This window comes from Grus americana, chromosome 31 (assembly GCF_028858705.1).
Source record: "Grus americana isolate bGruAme1 chromosome 31, bGruAme1.mat, whole genome shotgun sequence".
Lineage (NCBI taxonomy): Eukaryota > Metazoa > Chordata > Aves > Gruiformes > Gruidae > Grus > Grus americana.
In genome coordinates this window covers 836,025-855,032 of record NC_072882.1, presented here as the reverse complement: position 1 = coordinate 855,032, position 19,008 = coordinate 836,025, and the positions used below count along the sequence as shown (strand labels likewise).

The following is a 19,008-nucleotide window of genomic DNA, read 5'->3' as shown; positions in this document are numbered from 1 at the left end:
CGCTCCGCTTCTGATGTATCACTCAAATACATTCCACCGCCGCCTGCCACACCGCAAGGTTCAGGAGGGTGCCGTGGGTTTATAGCTGCTGTAGATATAATCACGTATATGCGCATGCACAGACGCACACGCAGTTAACGATGCCTCCCCTTGCCTCCCTCTGCTTTACCAAATACGTGGTTATTTTTTTCTGGGGGATTTTTTTTGTTGTTGGTTTTTTTTTTTTCTTTTCTGTGGGCGGGACGACGTGATCAGAAAGTTTTCACGTTCCCAGCCGCGCTGGGAGGAGATGCGTTAAGTCAGCACAACGCTCGAGTCCCGAGCACCCCGTATTTAGATAACGCGCTCGTTGAGTCACGGCTGCGTCTCCAGCCAAGTTTAGGAAATCAAACCGGGATTTGGATATCAGCATCATCGCCAGGTTCAAACGCAACAGGCAGCTTTAGACCGCGGGGATCTCAGACAGCATCGTTGTACCCAAAGCCCTAATGAAGAAAAATTACTTTTAAAGGTCCCTTCCAAGCCAAAGTGTTCCGTGAGTCTATGAAAATAAATGGGCAGGAATACAGGAAAAGCTGCTCAAGCCTTGAATAATTGGGGGGAAAAGGCTCATTTCAGCAGCGACGCTGTCGTGCACTGAAGTTAGGAGAAATCTTCAACCCCAGAAAGGGAGAATTTCTGGGGAAAACAGAAAACAAAGCTTTTAATTCCCACACTTTTTGTAAAACACTTGACATCTAAGTGTTTTCACTGTGCTTTTAAAACGGGGCAGAGTGGGAAATCATGAAGAAACTTAAGGAAACTTATTTCAGGTCAGGTAAAATGTTTTCCCTCCTTCAACAAATGGCAGAAATCATGTCACATCTGGGTCCAGCCCAGGAGAATTTTCCCCTAATTGCTGGTGCGATCATAGGAACAAAAGGCAAAGGCTTTTTGGTGCCTGTTGGTTTTAATTACGGCGTTTGTACACATCTAGGAGCCTTTTGTCTCTTCATCGAGCTGCCCTGATGTCAGGAGTCGTTTGCTGGAGGCAAGTTTACACAGAGGCAGCTGGATTGGGGTGACTCTGAGGGAAGTAGATGTCTTTTCATTCAACGCCATCTCAGGTCCCTTTACAACTCACTAGAATATTTAACCATTGCCCAAAACATCTCCCCATCCAAGTAGCTACATGCCTTTGCTGGCAGCGTTGTGACATTCCACAGTCGCCGGTTTATGTCTCCAGCATTTACAAACAGGGAACGGAGCATGGGATAAATGAAATGACTCATCCGGATCACAGAACGAGTCTGCGGTTGACCAGGGACGTGATTCAAGGTCTCCTGAGCAAGAGGTCAAACCACACTGGGAGTTTTTGGTTCTAAATTTACAGGTCATCAAAAATATTCTACTTTTGTGGAGAGGTAGGGCTTGACAGGGGGTTGAGATCTTGCTCTTCCCATGGTCTCAGTTACCTTTTGGAGGTGCCTTAAAAGCAACCTATAGATCCCTGGCCAGTCCAGACAACAGCAAAAGCTGCAGGGCTGGCTCCAGCATCATGGATACTGAGGAATTAGCTCTGAATTAGCTGGTGGGGTGATGATCACCCTTCCTTCTTCCACACCGTCCCTTAAAGGATGCTCCAAAAGCACTTAGGGCTGTGCAATGTCCTTGGCATGACAGCACCAGCTGTGGGGACCACAGCATTGGGACCACCTTGGAGGACGGGGAAGCAGAGGTGGAGGCCAGTGGCGTGCTTGGAACAGAGGTGGGCTAGGTAGGAAATACCCCAAGTTGGCCAACGTGAGCAAGGAAAGGGCTTCGGAAGAGAAAGGGGAAGGGAACGGTCTCCTGACATCAACTGAGTCCAAAAGCGTGCTCTGCTCTAACGGGGCCAGCTGCCTCTGTCACCCCAGGAGAGCCAGCAGAAGGACAGAGAAGAAGAGCACCCAAGTTCAACCCAGGTGCCTCTTCCTCTCCTGCCCCACCACCAGGAATGGGCTCGTTCCCACGGGTGTCATTCAAGAAAACCCCGTGTGTTCCACAGACTCAGCTGGATCAGACCATCACACTGAGCCCAACCCAACAATTTTACCATCCCAACCACCTCACCCCCACAAGACCTCCTCCACCCTCCTGCCAAACTTACAAACTCATCCAATTTTTCGAGAGAGAGGGGTGAGAAGGACGGGAGGCCGGGCTACACATTCGCTTTGGTTCCTTTAAACGCAAACTTCAAAGGGCAAGACAAAGTCAGGCAACACTTTCAGATCTCAGCAAAAGAGGAGTCTTGTTGCAACACGAAACTCTTTGGTCAGAGAGAAAACCACACAAGCTTACTGCCTCTAGTGTTTATTAGGGTATGCCACATGCCAAAGGAGAAAGGCTTAAGGAAACAAGCACAATTGTTCCCATGGTCACAATGAAAAGGTAAACCCTGAGCAAAACTAAACATTTTACAACAGGTTCTAAAGAACACGGGTGAAACTGCCAGTCTCTTGCTTAGGGGGGGGGAAAAAAAAAAGAAAACCAAAACCAAACTGCAGCAGGGTAAGAAATGTCTTCAGCTGGGACTAGTCACCATTAGGAAATTCTTGTTTTGGAGTTTGAGCCCTGGCTGATGAGTAGCACCCATTAAAAATTGCACCACGTCTGGATCCAGCACAAGATCTTGAAAGAAGTCAAGCCTTTCCACAGGCGTCACGAGACGCGAGGTCTCTGAGCACCACAGGGACCGGTCCCCTCTGCCCTCTCACTTGGACCACGCTGCTTTATAACCTTATCCCAGCCGCGTTTGGGGCTTCCCAGGGGATGGGCAGGTCCTGTTTCCAAATGAGTCCCAGCAGCCCGATGACCAGCAGCTTTGCAGCGTCTCGAGGGGAAACGAGCCGTTCTCGCGCGCTGTTGAGAATCTCAGTCGTTAGCCGGTGAATATAGCTGTATTTTACTTTTCTGTGCGGTTTCTGAAGGACGGCGGAGATTTAAAATGAAATAGATGGTTGCCACCTTGGCAAGGAAGGGGTGGTTGTGGCCATCGTGAAATTTGTTTCCTTTCTCCTTTGGGTGCCGGGGAGGGGTGAGATCGCTCGCTTTCCTAGACACTCCGCTTGACAGACGTAGAGCTGGTGGTCTTCTTCAGGATGGTGCCAGACCCCACCACCACTGAGTTACACCCTCCGCCCATAGAGCAGAATCCTGCCCCACCGGAGCCAAATCCCCCCCCGGCACCGAATCCTCCCCCGGAGCCAAATCCGCTCCCCCCCAGGCTGTAGCAGAAGCCAGCACCGCCTGTGTTACAGCCGCCTCTCCCACTTCCAGCACCGAATCCGATTCCTCCTCCTCCTCCTCCTCCAAGGCACAGTCCTCCGCCGTATCCACCTCCCACAGAGCTGCTGCCGCCTCCCACCACGGCTGCAGAGAAGAGCAGAAGGCACAAGGTTACCGCTGATGTCACCATAAAGTTTTGGAGCATCAATCCCAGCCCACCGTGCTCCCTCGGGAGCGGGGAGTACTACTTACAGATGCTGACGGCGCTCTGACACTCTCCAGACATCCTGCAAGGAAAAAGAGACGGAGCGTCAGCTCCAGCCAGAACATCTGGACTGGTCCAGCTCCATGAAGCCAGGCTTGGTCCATCAGACCAATAACGGCAGCTATAGGACCGTAGCCCATAGCTAATGGAAAACCGTTGGTATTTTAGTAGAGGAGAAGTGACGTGCCACGCTCTTCCCATTGATTTAGCAGGATTCAATCAAGCTCTTGCTGTATCCTCACCCACCTGCACTCCTCTCCTTCCAGGAGCTTCCTGTAGGTCGCAATCTCAACGTCCAGGGCCAGCTTGACGTTCATGAGCTCCTGGTACTCGCGGAGCTGCCGGGCCATGTCTGCCTTGGCTTTCTGCAGGGCTGACTCCAGGTCAGACAGTTTGGCCCTGGCATCCTTGAGGGCCATCTCCCCGCGTTCCTCAGCATCCGCAATGGAGCTCTGCAGCGTTTCACACTGGAGGACAAGACGTGGGTGTGATGAGTGAGGCAGGGGCAGCCGGTGGGAGATGAAGCCATGATCCCAGATCTCTTGGGCTCAGCTGTTCACAAATACAGCAGGTTCTCTCCCACTTACGATGACTGTTACCAGACTATTTGCTTTTTGGGAAGCTCTGAAGGGCATTACCAAGAGCTCACACCCATTTCTCAAAAAAAAAAATGCAACCCCTACCTGTTTCTTCACACTGTCGATCTCAGCCCGTATCCTCTGGATCATGCGGTTGAGCTCAGAGATCTCGGTCTTTGTGTCCTTAAGACTGTCTCCGTGTTTGCCTGCGGTAGCCTGCAGCTCTTCATACTGGTAGGCAGAAGCAAGAGGAGCACGTTAGGTCCACCACAAACGGTTCCTCACAATGACTCTCCATCCCACCCCATGCAAGCCAAGGTGAGCATGCATATGCCAGCTCCAGTCTGGCTAGGTCCAGTACTAGCGATATCCCGGGTCTCAGCATCATCTGAGCTACCACCGGTAACTCCTCCACCTCTGCAGCCATCCGTGATCACAAGCAAGGTGTGGAGCACTCACCTTGCCTCGGTACCAAGACTCAGCCTCCACTCGGCTCCGGTTGGCGATCTCCTCGTATTGGGCTTTGACCTCTGCGATGATGCTGTCCAGGTCCAGGTTTCGGTTATTGTCCATGGACAGAACCACGGAGGTGTCGGAAACGGTCTTCTGCATCTGAGACAGCTCCTGTAATTCACACCAGATCTGGCTTTAGCCCTGCCATCATTTCCTCACAGCATCACAACCCTTCTCCACCCCGGCACCCCCCTCCGGAGAGCAGCCGGACCACTTACCGCTTCGTAAAGATACTTCAAGAAGTTAATCTCATCTGCCAGAGAATCTAATTTTGCCTGAAGTTCCACCTTGGTCATATAGACTGCATCCACGTCCTGCAGGAGAAATGGGGAGTGAAAAGCTTCTGCCTGACACACACCGTTTTATCCAACGTTTAGATGTGAGCCCTTTGGTGCTGAATCAGTGCTGATGGAAGCAAGACATCCTCTGAACCAAGATGTGTCTTTGTGTTAAAAAAAAAAAAGAAAAGTACTTTACCTTTTTTAGGAGCACAAAATCGTTCTCCGCAGCTGTCCTTTTGTTTATTTCCTCTTCATACCTGTTGATTATAACGAGGTAGATTGAATCTGTCTGCTTAATTTGGCTCCAGCTGCTGCTGGCAACTAGACGCTGTTGGCCTCAGACTAACGAACGCAGCAAAAATAGAGCTGCCACGAGCGGGATTGATGGACAAGCAACGGCACTTCGCCTTTCGAGACGAGTCCTGGCCTCTGCCATCTCCGATGCCTTGCTGAGGAAAGCCTGCGAAGAGGAATCCTATCTCTGCCTAAACCGAGTCCCTGTGGCTGTGGCCACTCCAACTCCTTCTACAAGACCCAAGGACCTTCAGGTCCTCAACATGGGCCATTTCCAACTGCTCGTTGGGGCAGGTAATTGCTGCAGAGCGTTGAGTGGTGGAGACGCTCCCCAAAGCGAAGTCATTTTTCAACCTGCAGCCTCGGTATTGCACGGGATCTGGTTGATCCCGATGAGTCCCAGACTAGCTTTCCCACCAATTTCTGTAACTCCATCAGTGGAAGCATTTCTCCAGGCTTTGTTCTCTTCTGACTGGACAAATTAATCTAATAAATAATAGCAGGAAAAGAATCCTTTCTTTTTTTTTTTCCTTTTTTTTTTTTCCACCCCCACATCACCTTTCCAAAGAAAGCTCTAAGCTTCAAATCATGAAGCATATTATGGGAAGGAATCCATGAGGAAATCCGTGAGGAAATTATAGTAGGATTTAGCAACTGATCTAATTAGTTCATTAAATCATAATGTCATGGATTCTTAAGTGAGGAAGACAAACAGTATCCTGCTGTAGTGAGAAGCATAACTCAAACAGCAATACCTCTTGAGAAATACCTTGAAAAATCACTGCCTATTGTCAAAACCCCGTTGATGAAAATTTCCCCAAAACCCTTTACATTTTCTAATCATCGAAACAAGTGAAATATTGCCATTTCTTATGATCCCTTGAATTTCCTGACCGTTCAAAGTGAGTTTTTAATCCCTTATTTTTTCACCACCAGAAAACCCAACCGTGACTACACCGAGGACAACATACTTGGTCTTGAAGTCTTCCACCATATCTTGGAAGCTCTTCAGCTCTGACTCCAGCTGATGTTTCTCGCTGGACAAGAGGTCTAGCTGCTTCCTCAGCCCACTGATGTAGGTTTCAAAATAGGGGTCCAGGTTCCTGCCACCCGTCCCTGTGCCACCCTGCTCCTGAAGGAGCTTCCACTTGGTCTCCAGGACTCGGTTCTGCTGCTCCAGGAACCGGACCTAAGTGATCACAGGGGTGGGTAAAAAAAGAGTCAGACTATTCCCAAAAGCATCTTTTTATCGATTTTTCTCTCCACATTTTCCATAATTTTTTCCCATTGTGTTTAACCTTCCTGCCCGTTCTCATCTCCAGGGAGCAATAACTCCGCGGTCCCACTAGACAGATGACACCACAGCTCTAGGATGAGTGGGCAAAGGTGGGTCACCTTCCTTCTCCAATCTCACAGCCTCTAAACAGGGGAAACACAGTGAACTTCATAGCTTTGGCATCTTCTCCTTAAAAACAGGCCAAAAGACCCAAAGTCCTTCAGCCCACGGATGGACAGAGTCCACCAGCAGAGACCCCTCTGAGGATGCTCTGTCCCACAGCTTAGTACCAGCACCACGGTCTTAAGAACCAAGGATCCTGTTCCTGGGTTTCTCCATAACCTTGGGAAAGCCACTTTTCCAGCTGCCACCTCTCTGTCTGCAGGGGTTCTTTGGGGTAATCTGGGCAATGCCTGGCTCTCTGGGTATTATTGGATGGGTATCTCCCAGTAATTGCAACCAGCACGAGCAGTGGTGAGCTCAACCCTCCACCTCCCAGCCCCGGGTTGAAGCCGCTCTCACCTTGTCAATGAAGGAAGCAAATTTGTTGTTCAGCTGCTTCATCTCCTCCCGCTCATGTGTTCGCACCTTCTGGATCTCAGGGTCTATTTCAAGGTTGAGCGGGGCCAGCAGGCTCTGGTTGATGGTCACTTCCCTGATGCCACCCGGCGGGCAAGGGGGAAAGCCTTGCCCTCCCATCCCGCCATCAAATCCTCCACCAAAGCCACCAAAACCACCACCAAGGCCTCCACCAAAACCACCACCGAGGCCTCCACCGAAGCCACCTCCGGCCCCACCACCATAGCCGCCACCAAATCCTGCCCCAGCACCGTAGCCGTAGCCAAAGCCTCCTTGGCCACCAGCCCCAAAACCTCTGCAGACACCACCACCTCCACCGAATCCTCCCAGAGAGGTGCTTTTACTCCCTCCCAAGCAATAGAGGCTCCTGCTGCTGAAGCCGCCAGCGTTTCCAGGTCCCCTACATCCTCCACGGGACACAGAGCTGAACGTGACCTTGTTCCTCCCTCCAAAGCAAGCGGAGCTGGAGCTGAATCCCTTGCTGAGACCACAGGACTGGCGAGACATGGTGATGGGTCCCAAAAAGTCAACCCGTGAAGAGAGAAGAGCCGAGCGGTGCGGTGCACAGGAGCTTCGGAGGCAAGAGGAGGTGAGTCCTGTGGGTGCCGTGGCTGTGCGCCCCTTTTTATGTGCTCAAGGAGTTGGCCGGGTGTCAGGGGAGTGGAGATGTCTTCTTTTTTTTTTTTATTATTATTCTATTCATTGTTTTAGGGCTTGGAAGGATGCCCTCTTCTCTTTGCCACCACCATGACCTGCCTCAAAACACTCCCTCGAGAGCTAAGAAAAACAAAGGTATTGTTGGTGTTGGAAGCACAACTCCAAATCAAATTCCCTTAGCTGCAACTGTCAACCCATCACGGACCTTTCTGAGCCTCTTACGGTGAAGACAAAGCGCTACAAATTCCTTGACATATTACACCCTCAAGGGAGACCCTTGTTTTAGCTAAATCATTCATTTTGAGCCTGATGGCAGGTGCTTGGTTCACTGAATTCCAACAAAAATGTGATTTCTCAATCACACCCTCAGATGCACTCGCGTTCAACCTCCTCCTTCAGAAGAGGTTTGACTTGGGTTGTCCAAAACTGTTTCACAACAAGAGAGCATTAGTACTTGGCAGGGTTATAAAATTAGTTTTATGTCAATAAAGATGACTTAGAAACGCTTTTAAGAAGGTTTTAAAGTCATTTTAGATCACTCTGAGTAGTCCGTTGAGCCGGGAGGGACGCGGAGGGGTTTACAGAGACCGAAATATCTTGAATTTTCCGCGTCGCACGCCCTTCGCCAGGGTGGAGATGCCATCACCAGCCCGCAGAGCTCTGCTCCACGGCCGTGTTGGCGGGTCCGGATCCCTCCCAGGCTGGAATCCTTCCAGGCATTGCCGGGATATTTCCCAATTATCCTCGCAGGGTCTCCAACCACGAGCCCCCTCCGCAGCACGTGGCGCTTGGCGAAGCCGCGCTACGACCCATTAGCGAGCTCGCGTTGTTTAAAAAAAAAAAAAAAAAACACAATTGCTTAACCGCTTTTAATTTATATTTTAATGAGCGGAGGTGTCTGAAGATGCCTTCCGACCGAGGATCCACGTTTATCCCACCGTTACAAAAAACTAAAAAGCCGTAAAACTTCCCCCCCAAACCACAAGCTGCAGCTGAAGCCGTGACAATAAAAGCCAACTGTGTAATTATCCCTTTTATTGGAGACGCTCGTCAGAGAGGTTTGGGGAACCGGTTTCAGCTCCGACCCTATTCACCCCTAGCTTTTTTTTTTTTTTTTTTTTCCCCTGCAAACATGCAAATCTGGGTCTGGGTGCATCTCTGCAGGAAGGGAGGACTTTTCCTCCTGAACTTCATCGGGCATTCGTTGAACTGCAGGATTTTCAGCCCAGGGGGGATTTGCATCGCAGGGAACAGGGAAACTCACGCTCCCCTTTGGCAACCAGCATCCCGCACGCTCCGGTCCCACCTGGAAACCCTCTCCCACCCCGGGGCTCTGGGATCCCTGATTTTCCAGCTCGCGGTGAGGACGTGATCGGGGCGAGAAGGGAAGCGGCTTGAACCCAGCTCTGGCCGGGGGAAAAGGAGGCGGCGGCTGCATCTCCCCGACCTTACGCAACCGGCAGATCTGCCGAGAAACCGAATGAACCTGTTCGAGCGCAGGCGGAGAGCGTAGCTGCTGGGAGTTCCCAGGGTGGCTCCGCCACCGGCTCCTGGCACGGCTCCTGGCTCCCCGCCGGCCGCTTGCCCAAGAAGCCAACTGTTGGGCCAAACCACCCTGCTACACCCATGAAGTCCTGCCCCACCACGGTAGGGTGGGAAAACCTTGCTGGGACACTGGGGCTCCCTCCTAAATCCATCCCGCATCCCAAAGCTGAGCATCTCGGATGCTCCAGCAGCTTGCCGGGATCAAAGTGCCGGTGACGGCAGTGTCTCCTGGGGACCCAACGTTGGCCACCGTCACCCACCCAGCACCAGGACGGAGTGACCCGGCAGCAGCAGCAAAATTTTGGGTTGAGCATCCCGGGGTGGGAAGCACGCCCTGCAGATGACCTTCCTCCCAAATCCATGGGGTGAGGAGTGGAGACAGAGCCCACGGGATAACCCGGCCCCGCGTTAATTGCCGGCACCTCCTGTCCTGCCTCCCCCACGGCGGGCTGGGAGGAGAGACCGAATTCCAGCAACTCCTCTCTCCTCGCAAGAGCTGCGACGGTAGCGAAGCTGACGTAGCGTGCGGCAGGGATTATACGTTTCCAAACGCAGAAGACACCAACCCTCCTCTCAAATACCAGCTCGTAGCTCAGGCTCCCTGAAATCCAGATAAAATCTCAACAGCGGGTTACGGATGGGTTTAAATCCACGCGGCTCCATCACTAAGGACCCGGACACCCCACCGGACATGTCCAAGAGCTCGTCCATCCCCATTGCTCTCCAGCAACGCCCACACCCACGTCCACCTTCCGAGGGGTTTCTCCCTTCCCTAAGAACAGCGGACAAAGCCCCAGCCTTACACGCACGCCCGAGAGCTTTGCTAGGCCAGGCTTGAATGAGATGCTGGAAAGAGAAAGCAGGTTCTTCCCATGGAAAGATATAAATAACCAAGTTCTTCGTGTCCTAACCCTAGCCCAGAGGTGAAACCTGATCCCAAGAGGTTTCGCAGCTCCACGAACGCGTACGGCCGCGTTTCTTTAATGAGCTTCCGAGACTCGCTCGGGGTTCCGCAAGGCCACGGCAGGAAAGTTGGGCGCACGCACACCCCCTGCGGAGGTGCAGCCCGAGCATCTTCCTGCAGGTCCCCGCCGCCGTGGGGTGGCAGCTGTGGGACGCGTAGGCTCGGTCCCCGCTGGCACCGGGGCAGCCGGTTCATCTGCCGTGGGTCATCCCTCCCTCCCTCATCGGCTGGCAGGTTCCCGCACGGGGGCACGAGGGTCTGCGGGTCCCGTGGCAAGAGGGAACCCTTTCCTGCACCGTGCCCGGACAGAAACTGGGATTTATCCTGCCGGGAGCTGCTGGTGCTCAGCATCTCTTATTAGGATCGTAGGGATCACGATGCTGGAAGCAGCACAGTCCCTTGGCTGCAACACCGGTTTGTACCGGGAGTATTTCAGAGCCAGGGAACCTTCTCAAAGCCATCGATGGGCATCGAAGCCCACGGTGGCAAGCGCAGCCCTCGCCGAAGGCTGACGCTGGGCTCCCCGGTCTCGCTGCTTGTGGTCCCCAGGGGCCAGGTCCCACGTGCAAAGCAGAGGAAAGAAAAAGAGAAAAGAAATCAGGGCGGGCAGGTGAGTCCCGCGGAGCTCTTTGATGGTGCACCCCACGGGACGGCTCCTCTCCCAGCAGAGAGGGGTGGGGAGAGGGGGTGTCTCCTCGTTGGGGGTTAAAAAAGACTCTGGACAACCCCGTGCATCAGTCCCGGAGCTGGAAACCCGGGATATCCCTACCCACGGGTGTCCCTCGTACCCCCCCCACGCACGGGAGAGGGGACCACTGATAGGGGCTCGCAGCACGGGCAGCATCCGCGGCGCCCGTAACCTCAACCGGGGGAAAGCAGAGCAAAACCAAAGAGCCCAAATGTACCCGGTTTCACCCCAAAGCTGCGTTTAACCGAGAAAACCCCCGTTTTGTCGAACAGTAAAGGAGCAGGAGACTCCCGGCTGCTCAACCGGCAATTACTAACCAGGCAAATTGCAAGGCCGGGACGTGAGCTGGGAATCATAAAAGCAGAAATAACAAGGTGGGTCCCGAGAGAGATCAAAGCGGGGTGTTGCAGAAGACGGGCGGCACCCCCGCTCCCGTCAGAGCTGCAATTGCAGAGAGCAAAGAGCCCCGGGCGCTCGCGGCGGAGCCTCCTTGCAATAAATGCTGCTGCTAACACATAGCTCACGGGCAGCCCCTTCTCCTGGGAATCTGCAGCCCTCTCGAAGTGGCGTTAACAACAGCGATCCTTCTTATCATTGTGCCGATGCCATGAAACGCTTTCCCCCCGTGCAGCATCGGCACCTCTGTCGGGGTGTCACCTCTCCCCGCTGTCCCCCCCCCCCCCGCCATCCCGCTGGGCGCGGGGAAGTCGGCCGAGCATCTTTCCCCACCGCGGGGGAGGGCTCTTCCCAGCCCTGCATCCCAGGGGCAAAACGGAGCCCGGTCCGCCATGAACCGCGTCGTCGGGATCATCTCGGACATAGCCGGGAGCAGCATCCGCTTGGACTGGAAGGGGGAAGCCGGGCAGACCCCCCCCACCCCGGGGAGATGGGGACCGGCTCTGAGGGATGCGGGACGGGGATTTACCCCACGTAGGGGCAGGGTTGGCCCCGGGGGAGGGGACGGGGGGGGAGGTGGCAGCCCACGCCAGGCCAGCGCGGAGCCGTACGGCCCCATCCCGTGGGAGCACGGACCCGCCGCACACCCGTTTCCCCCCGTTTCCTCCCACGCTGGAGGAAACCCGGCACCGAGCATCCTTTGCCCGCACCGGCAGGGACACCGAAACGGGGCAAATTTAGAGCGGAAAGGGTCACGCTGAATACACCTGCGACGGCGCCGAGGGTGCGGAATCGCACCTTTGCACACCTCCGGGCGGTCGAGGAGCGTTTGCAGGGCAGAGCATCTCCCCCAGCCCGTTTCCTCACCCTGACAGCATCTCTTGGGGCCGGAATATTCATTTTTAGTGAAAAAAAGATGAGGAAAAATGGTTTTGAAGCCTCAGAGCCTCGCGGAAATGGAAAAATTTCTTGCAGATTTGGCAGGAGGACGGAGAGGATTTTCCCCCGTCCAAAGGTCCCCTCGTACCTCCTAAGCTGGGGGGTGGGAAGGAGACTGATGAACTCTCTGGCTCTTACACGAAGTGATCGGAAAAGGAGCATTTTGGGGAAGAAAACAGGCGAAACGGGTGGGAGAGCATCCCTCCCTTCAGCAAAATTAGAGCCCAGGATTTGGGAGCTGCTGCCGGACCGGCGGGGTTAAAGCACTCGGGATCGGGGTGGGGGGATTTGGGACCCAACAGCCTCCCGGTGCGGAGGGCACGGGGCTTTGCTGCAGCATCACCCCCTCCCCAAATCGCTGGGGTCACAGGGAGGGGGGGGAAGGCAGATGTGGGGCGATGGAGGAGGGAGCCGAGGGTGCTGCACCCCGTGGGGTGCCCCCGCATCCGTCCGTCCGCCCCACGCCAGCCGCCCCGCTGTCCTTTGGGTGCACGGGGAGGGGGGGGGTGAGTAACCGTGGGGGACCCTCTAAAAGGCAGTGACACGCCGGGAAGCCCAACCGGCCGCCCCAACCCCCTAAAAATGAGTCTATCCCTCCCCACTACCCCATCTCGCCCCCGTTTCCCCCGCCCGGGGGTTCACCGGCACCTGGGGGCCGCCCCACACCCGATCCCAGGGTGTATTTCCCCAAAAATAAAATAAAAAAGGCAACACCCACCCCAGAAGGTGCTGGGTCCGGGGATGCTTCACCCCCACGGGACGGGGGGGAAGCGGCCAAAAGGGATGGATGGGGCCGTGGCGGGGGGGGGGGGGGATGCTGGGGGTCACGGGGCGTTTGGGGGCTCCACGGGGGGAGGGCAGCACCGCGGGAAGGGCGCAGGGGTGTGCGTGTGAAAATATGAAGAGGTGAGCTTCGGGCGGATCCTGCCCCGCCGCTAATTACGGGCCTCACGCTCCCCGACAAGCCCGGTCTTGCTGCTGCACCCCGAACCACGCCTGGGCTTCGGCAGCGGAGGGGGGGGACGAGCCCCCCGCTATGGGGCAGGGACCCCGTGCGACACCCCGTGCACACGCGCGTGACAGGACGGGCGCACGCCTGGAGATGCCCACTCAAACATTTTGGGTGCCCCCCCCCCCCCAAATGGGGGTGCTGCTCGTTTCCACCTCCCCGCTGCAGCATCACCTCCGTTCGCCCACAAAAGGGACCCCAAAACGCTTGGGGGTGTGGGGATCCGGGGGGGGTTTGGGGGTCAAGGACCCCTTTCTGGTGGTGGATTTGGGGGGGGCCAGGCTGGGAGGGTCCTGCAGAGGCAGAAATGGGGGTTCAGAAAGTTTGGGGGGGGGCACGTAGCGCCTGAGCTGGTAGCTCGGCTCCATCCTCGGACGCCTGGGTCCTCACCCCGGGGGACCCCCACCGGACAGGGTCCCCTTGTCCCCTCCGACGCCCACCACGAGCCCCTAACGCCCCCCTCCATGGGCTCAGGACCCCCAAATCCATCACCCCGCTCCCCCCACAGCCCAAGAGGAACCCAGGCATCCGGCTCCTCCCTCCCAGCTGCCCCCTGACCCCAAGACACCCCAAAAGGAGCAGGGACCCCCCCAAACCCCACACAGCCCCGGTACACCCGAAAAACACGTGGGCAGCCCACGGGGCCCCGGCACATCCGTCCCGGTGAGTCACGGCTCCACCCGTGAGACGAGCTGAGTCAGGCGTCAGCCTGCCCTGCCATCCCCCCCCCAGCCCTGGGGGGGCCGCAGCAGGCCCGAGTCCCCGGGGATGGACCCCCAGGGGGGTTCTAGGGTTAAATCCTGCCTGGGGGGGCCCCAACCTCTATCGTGCCTCAGTTTCCCCACGCAGGGCATCACCTGCCCAGCTCCAGCCCTGGAACCTTTTTCGGAGGTGACGGGTGGTTTTAACTCCCCCTTGGGACCCTCTGGGTGCCCCTGGGTCCCACAAAGCCGCGGGGTGATGCCAGGGACCCTCGAGTTCCCCCCCACCCCCGGTCCCAGCAGGGTGAGGTGACACTGCACCCCGGGGGTGACACGGCACCCTGCCTGCACCCACCCACCCCCCCCCCCCCAGCCTGTCCCAGCACTGCCGGGGCCTGCCCGGTCCTGCCCGCCGGGATCTGGCTGTGCCAGCACCCATGGGTGCCCAGCACCCCGGGTTCTGGGGCGCCCCCCCCCGGGGAAGGGGGTTATGCAGAGCAGGGGTGCTGGCACCAAGTTGGGGTGCTGCTTCGGGGGGGGGGGGTCCCCTCCAGATCCCCCCTGGTTCCAGATGGCACCGCGGGTGGCACGAGGTTGCGTCCCGGGGGTCCCACCGAGCTGCCACCCTTGGGGGGCTCAGCCCCCCCCCCCAAGGACGCCTGGGTTGGCCAGCCCGCCCCGTGCCTCAGTTTCCCCCGCAAGGTCGCGGCTCCGTGAGCCCCGGCATTTCCCCACGGGGGGGGGGGGGGGGGAGGTCCATGGGGCCCCTCCGGGCTCAGCCCCACCGGCTGCACCGGGACCGTGCCCCCCCCCCCAGCCCCGGCCGGACCCGGACACCCCCAGCCCCACAGTGGGGTTCGGAGCCGGGGGGCAGGGCGGGGCTGGGACCCCGCGGGCCCGGCTCAGCCCCCCCGGGGCACCCCAGCATCCTGCCCCCCCCCCAGGTGCTCCCAGGCAGCGGCCGCCCATCCCCGCTCCTCTGCCGCCCTCCAGCGTCCCCGCGAACCCCAAAACCACCGGGGGGGGGCGGGGCTGCCACTGGGGCTGGAGGCCAAGCCCCTGGGGGGGGTCCCCACCCCCCCTTCGCCCGAGCACCCCGGTGACCCCCCCACTAGCTCCCAGCCCCCCAAAAGCAGGGTGAGACCCGGGGGGGTGGATACACCCGGGGGGGGGGGGGGACACGACCCCCACCAAAGCGAAGCCCCGGGGCAGGGGCGTGTTAAGTCGGGGGGGGGGGGGTCAGAAAAGGGGGTGCAGGACTGTGGCCCCACTTTAATCCCCCCCCCCAGGGCGGGGGGGGGCTGGGGCACCGCAGCTGCTCCCACCCCCCCTTATAGGGGGGCGGGGGGGGGGGGTCAGCTGTGTCACCCCCACACCCCAGCACCAGCCCTGCTTTGGCCCAAGGGCCCCCCCAGATGCTCAGGGCCCCCCCAGGAATAGGGGGGGGTGTCAGTGCGGCTCTCGGGGAGCCTCTGGCGGCTGCTGGGGCTCCCAGCTCCCCCCTGCGCATGGTGCCCAAAACTGGGGGGGACCCCCCAGCCCTTGGGGTGCACAGCTGGCAGGGCTGGGGGCATCGTGCATTGCACGGGGAGGGGGGGCCGGGGGGGGGGGGGGGGGAACAGGGGACCCCACGGGTCCCAGAGAGCGTTAATTAGCTGCGAGCGGTAATTGCGGCGCAGGCTGACTGTGCAGACGGCAGGTGTCACCTCCGGACCGGGAATGGGAGGTGGGAGGTTGCACCCCAACTTCTGGAGCACCCCCAAACCCTGCCCCCCCCCCCCCAGCCCCCCATCGCAGCCCCCCACTGCCACTAAGGGGTCACCAGGGGCTCCACCGGTGTCTGGGGGGATGCTGAGCCCCCCCACCCCTATTGCACGGGCCCCCCAAAGCCACCCGCAGCCCACCCCAAATCCCACTCCCCGCCACGTCCCCGTGTGAGCAGGATCCGGCCCCGGCCCAGGCGAGCCGGTGCTGCTAATGATTAACCACGGGGCAAAGTCCTCGAGCCTGGGCCCCTCATCCCGCCGTCCCCCGCAGACACCCCGGGGACGGGGTCCCCATCCCGCCTGCACCCCACCAGCAGCTCCGACGGCCCCGCTCACGCCCCCCGTCACCTCCACGGGGGTCAGGGTGGGAAATCCCATTAAACACCCCCCCACACCCCCCACTATTCCCAGGGCTGGGTCTCATTGGGGTGCTGGGACCCCCAAACTGGGCTGTTTCATCCCCTCCTTGTGAAGCCAGATCGGGGGGGAAAGGGGGGACATGGGTGGCCGTGGACACCCACTGGTGACCTGGACCACAGCACCCCACATTTGGTACAGCAAACCCCACGGGCAGGGCGATCCCACGGCTTTTCGGGGTGCAGAGGCAGCCAAAAATAAAAGGCTCCCACAATTTTCCTCCCGGCAGCACCCCAGGGCTCAACCCTGATACGAGACACTGGAGAATCCCACGGGGCTGGTCCGGGCCTGGGGCAGCTCCCGCGTCCGGGTGATGTCAGACAGACGTGACGTCACTTGGATCCCGGAGGGAACCTTGGTTTGGGGAAAAACACCCCCAGATTTGGCCAGTTGGGTTTTGAACGCCGCCGGCCGCGGCCTCGTTACAGCCAGCGCTAACGAGGGCCGTAATTAACGCCCGGACGGGCTGGCGCTGGGCACCCGAAGACACCCCACAGCGCATCGCGGGGCACGGGGCGGCAGTGGGATGGGCAAGCTGGGAGGGACCCTGGCACCCCAGGATGGGACCCAGCACCCCAGGATGGGACCTGGCACCCCAGAATGGGACCTGGCACCCCAGGATGGGACCCGGCACCCCGGGATGGGACCTGGCACCCCAGGATGGGACCCAGCACCCCGGGATGGGACCTGGCACCCCGGGAGGGACCCTGGCACCCCAGGATGGGACCCGGCACCCCGGGGTGGGACCCGGCACCCCGGGAGGGACCCTGGCACCCCAGGATGGGACCCAGCACCCCGGGGTGGGACCCGGCACCCCGGGAGGGACCCTGGCACCCCAGGATGGGACCCAGCACCCCGGGGTGGAGCCTGGCACCCCAGAATGGGACCCAGCACCCCAGAATGGGACCTGGCACCCCGAAATGGGACCTGGCTCTCCAGACGGACCCTGGCACCCCAGCAGGGACCCTGGCACCCCGAGATGGGACCCAGCACCCCAGGATGGGACCTGGCTCTCCAGACGGACCCTGGCACCCCGAGATGGACCTTTGCACCCCGAGATGGGACCCGGCACCCCAGGTGTGAATCCTGGCATGTGGGACCCCACGACAGACCCCAGCACCCCAGGATGGACCCCAGCACCCCCGACCCCCCCAGTGTGGGTGACCCCGGCCCCCCCGGCCCCGCGGGCAGCGGCTCTCGGCACCGGCGTTTGCCAAACCCGCGCCGCGTTTCGAAGGCTTTATTCCAGCAGCGAAGCCGGCGGGACCCCCCCGCGGGGCAAAAACTGGGGGCGTCCCCCCCCCATTTCCCACCCCACAGCTCCGATGGGGACGTGGGGGGGGGCCAGGACGGATGAGGGGGGTTGGGGACCATGGGGGGAGGGGGGAGCCCTCGGGGGGGCACTGGCTCAGGTTAGCCTGGGGGGGGAGGGGGCGCGGGGGGTCCCGTCCGTCTGCTCCTGCAGAGGGACCCCCCCGGGGAGGGGGGGCTCAGCTGGCCAGGACGTCGGAGGACTCGGACACCAGCTTGCCGTCGCGGGTCTCGATCTTCTTGATGACGATGGCGCGGGACTTGGGGACAGACGAGCTCTCCAGGGCGGGGGGGGGGCACGGCGTAGCCGGAGCTGGCGAAGGAGGTGCCAAAGCCCCCCCCGAAGCCCCCGCTGAAGCCCCCCCCGAAGCCGGCCGCTGCGGGAGAGGGACCGGCCGTGAGCGCGGTGGCACCCGGTGGTGGCACCCAAGAGGAGGGGGGGGGGGTCCCGGCCACCCCCCCACCTTACCCGAGTACCCCGTCGTCTTGGTGTGGATGCTCAGGTTTTGCATGCCCGACTCCAGCCTGCCAGGAGGAATTGGGGGGGGGGGGGGGGGAGCGGGGGGGGGACACCCTGAGTGTCGGGGTGGGGGCTAAGGGACATGCCCGAGGCCAGGCAGCGAGGCGGTGGCAGAGGGACACAGCGTCCTGCCGCTCGTGGCCGCAGCCTTGAGCCGTGGGTACCCGGCGTGGGGCTCCGCGATGCCCACGGGATGCCCATGGGATGGGGGATGCCCACGGGATGGGGGATGCCCACGGGATGCCCACGGGATGCCCACGGGATGCCCATGGGATGGGGGATGCCCACGGGATGGGGGATGCCCACGGGATGCCCACGGGATGCCCACGGGATGCCCACGGGATGCCCACGGGATGGGGGATGCCCACGGGATGCCCACGGGATGTCCACGGGATGCCCACGGGATGCAGGTCCCATCGTGCCACCCGCCATGGGTGCCAGCAGAGCAGGGTGCCCCCACCTGCTCTCCTCTCCCTCCAGCAGCTTCCTGTAGGTCGCGATCTCAATGTCCAGGGCCAGCTTGACGTTCATGAGCTCCTGGTACTCGCGGAGCTGCCGGGCCATGTCCTGCTTCGCCTTCTGCAGGGCGGCCTCCAGCTCCGCCAGCTTCCCCTTGGCGTCCTTCAGCGCCAGCTCCCCGCGCTCCTCCGCCTCCGCGATGGCCGTCTCCAGGCTGGCTCGCTGCAACGCGTCCCCGGGGGGGGGTGACCTGAAGAAGGGGCTGGGGGGTGGGGGAGGTCCCCCGTGTCCCAGCATCCCCCGTGCCCCAGCAACCCCTTGGTCCCAGCGTCTCCCATGTCGCAGCATCCCTCACCCCCCAGCACCCCCCATACCCCCCAGCACCCCCCGTACCCCCCAGCAACCCCCGTACCCCTCAGCACCCCCCCGTACCCCCCAGCACCCCCCATACCCCCCAGCATCCCTCACCCCCCAGCACCCCCCGTACCCCCCAGCACCCCCCGTACCCCCCAGCAACCCCCGTACCCCTCAGCACCCCTCACCCCCCAGCACCCCCCGTACCCCCCAGCATCCCTCACCCCTCAGCATCCCCTGTGCCCCCCAG

General features: G+C 59.6%; 2 protein-coding genes across 2 annotated transcripts in view; both read right to left on the bottom strand.

Annotated features, from left to right (window-relative positions):
• Positions 1–2,509: 2,509 nt before the first annotated feature.
• On the bottom strand, positions 2,510–7,539 carry LOC129198083 (keratin, type II cytoskeletal 4-like). Its single transcript, XM_054807129.1, has 9 exons — positions 6,976–7,539; positions 6,149–6,366; positions 5,080–5,140; positions 4,821–4,916; positions 4,549–4,713; positions 4,195–4,320; positions 3,758–3,978; positions 3,499–3,533; positions 2,510–3,390 (listed from the first exon to the last, which is right to left on the bottom strand). The coding sequence occupies exons 1-9, from the start codon at positions 7,537–7,539 to the stop codon at positions 3,074–3,076; spliced, it is 1,803 nt and encodes a 600-aa protein (XP_054663104.1). The 3' UTR covers positions 2,510–3,073.
• A 9,800-nt stretch (positions 7,540–17,339) lies between these two features.
• Positions 17,340–19,008, bottom strand: part of KRT8 (keratin 8) — a 6,087-nt gene continuing 4,418 nt past the window's right edge. The window contains 4 exon segments of the mRNA XM_054807144.1: positions 17,340–17,712; positions 17,714–17,802; positions 17,895–17,950; positions 18,406–18,626. Of these exon segments, the coding sequence (XP_054663119.1) occupies positions 17,605–17,712; positions 17,714–17,802; positions 17,895–17,950; positions 18,406–18,626 (474 nt within the window). The 3' untranslated portion in view covers positions 17,340–17,604.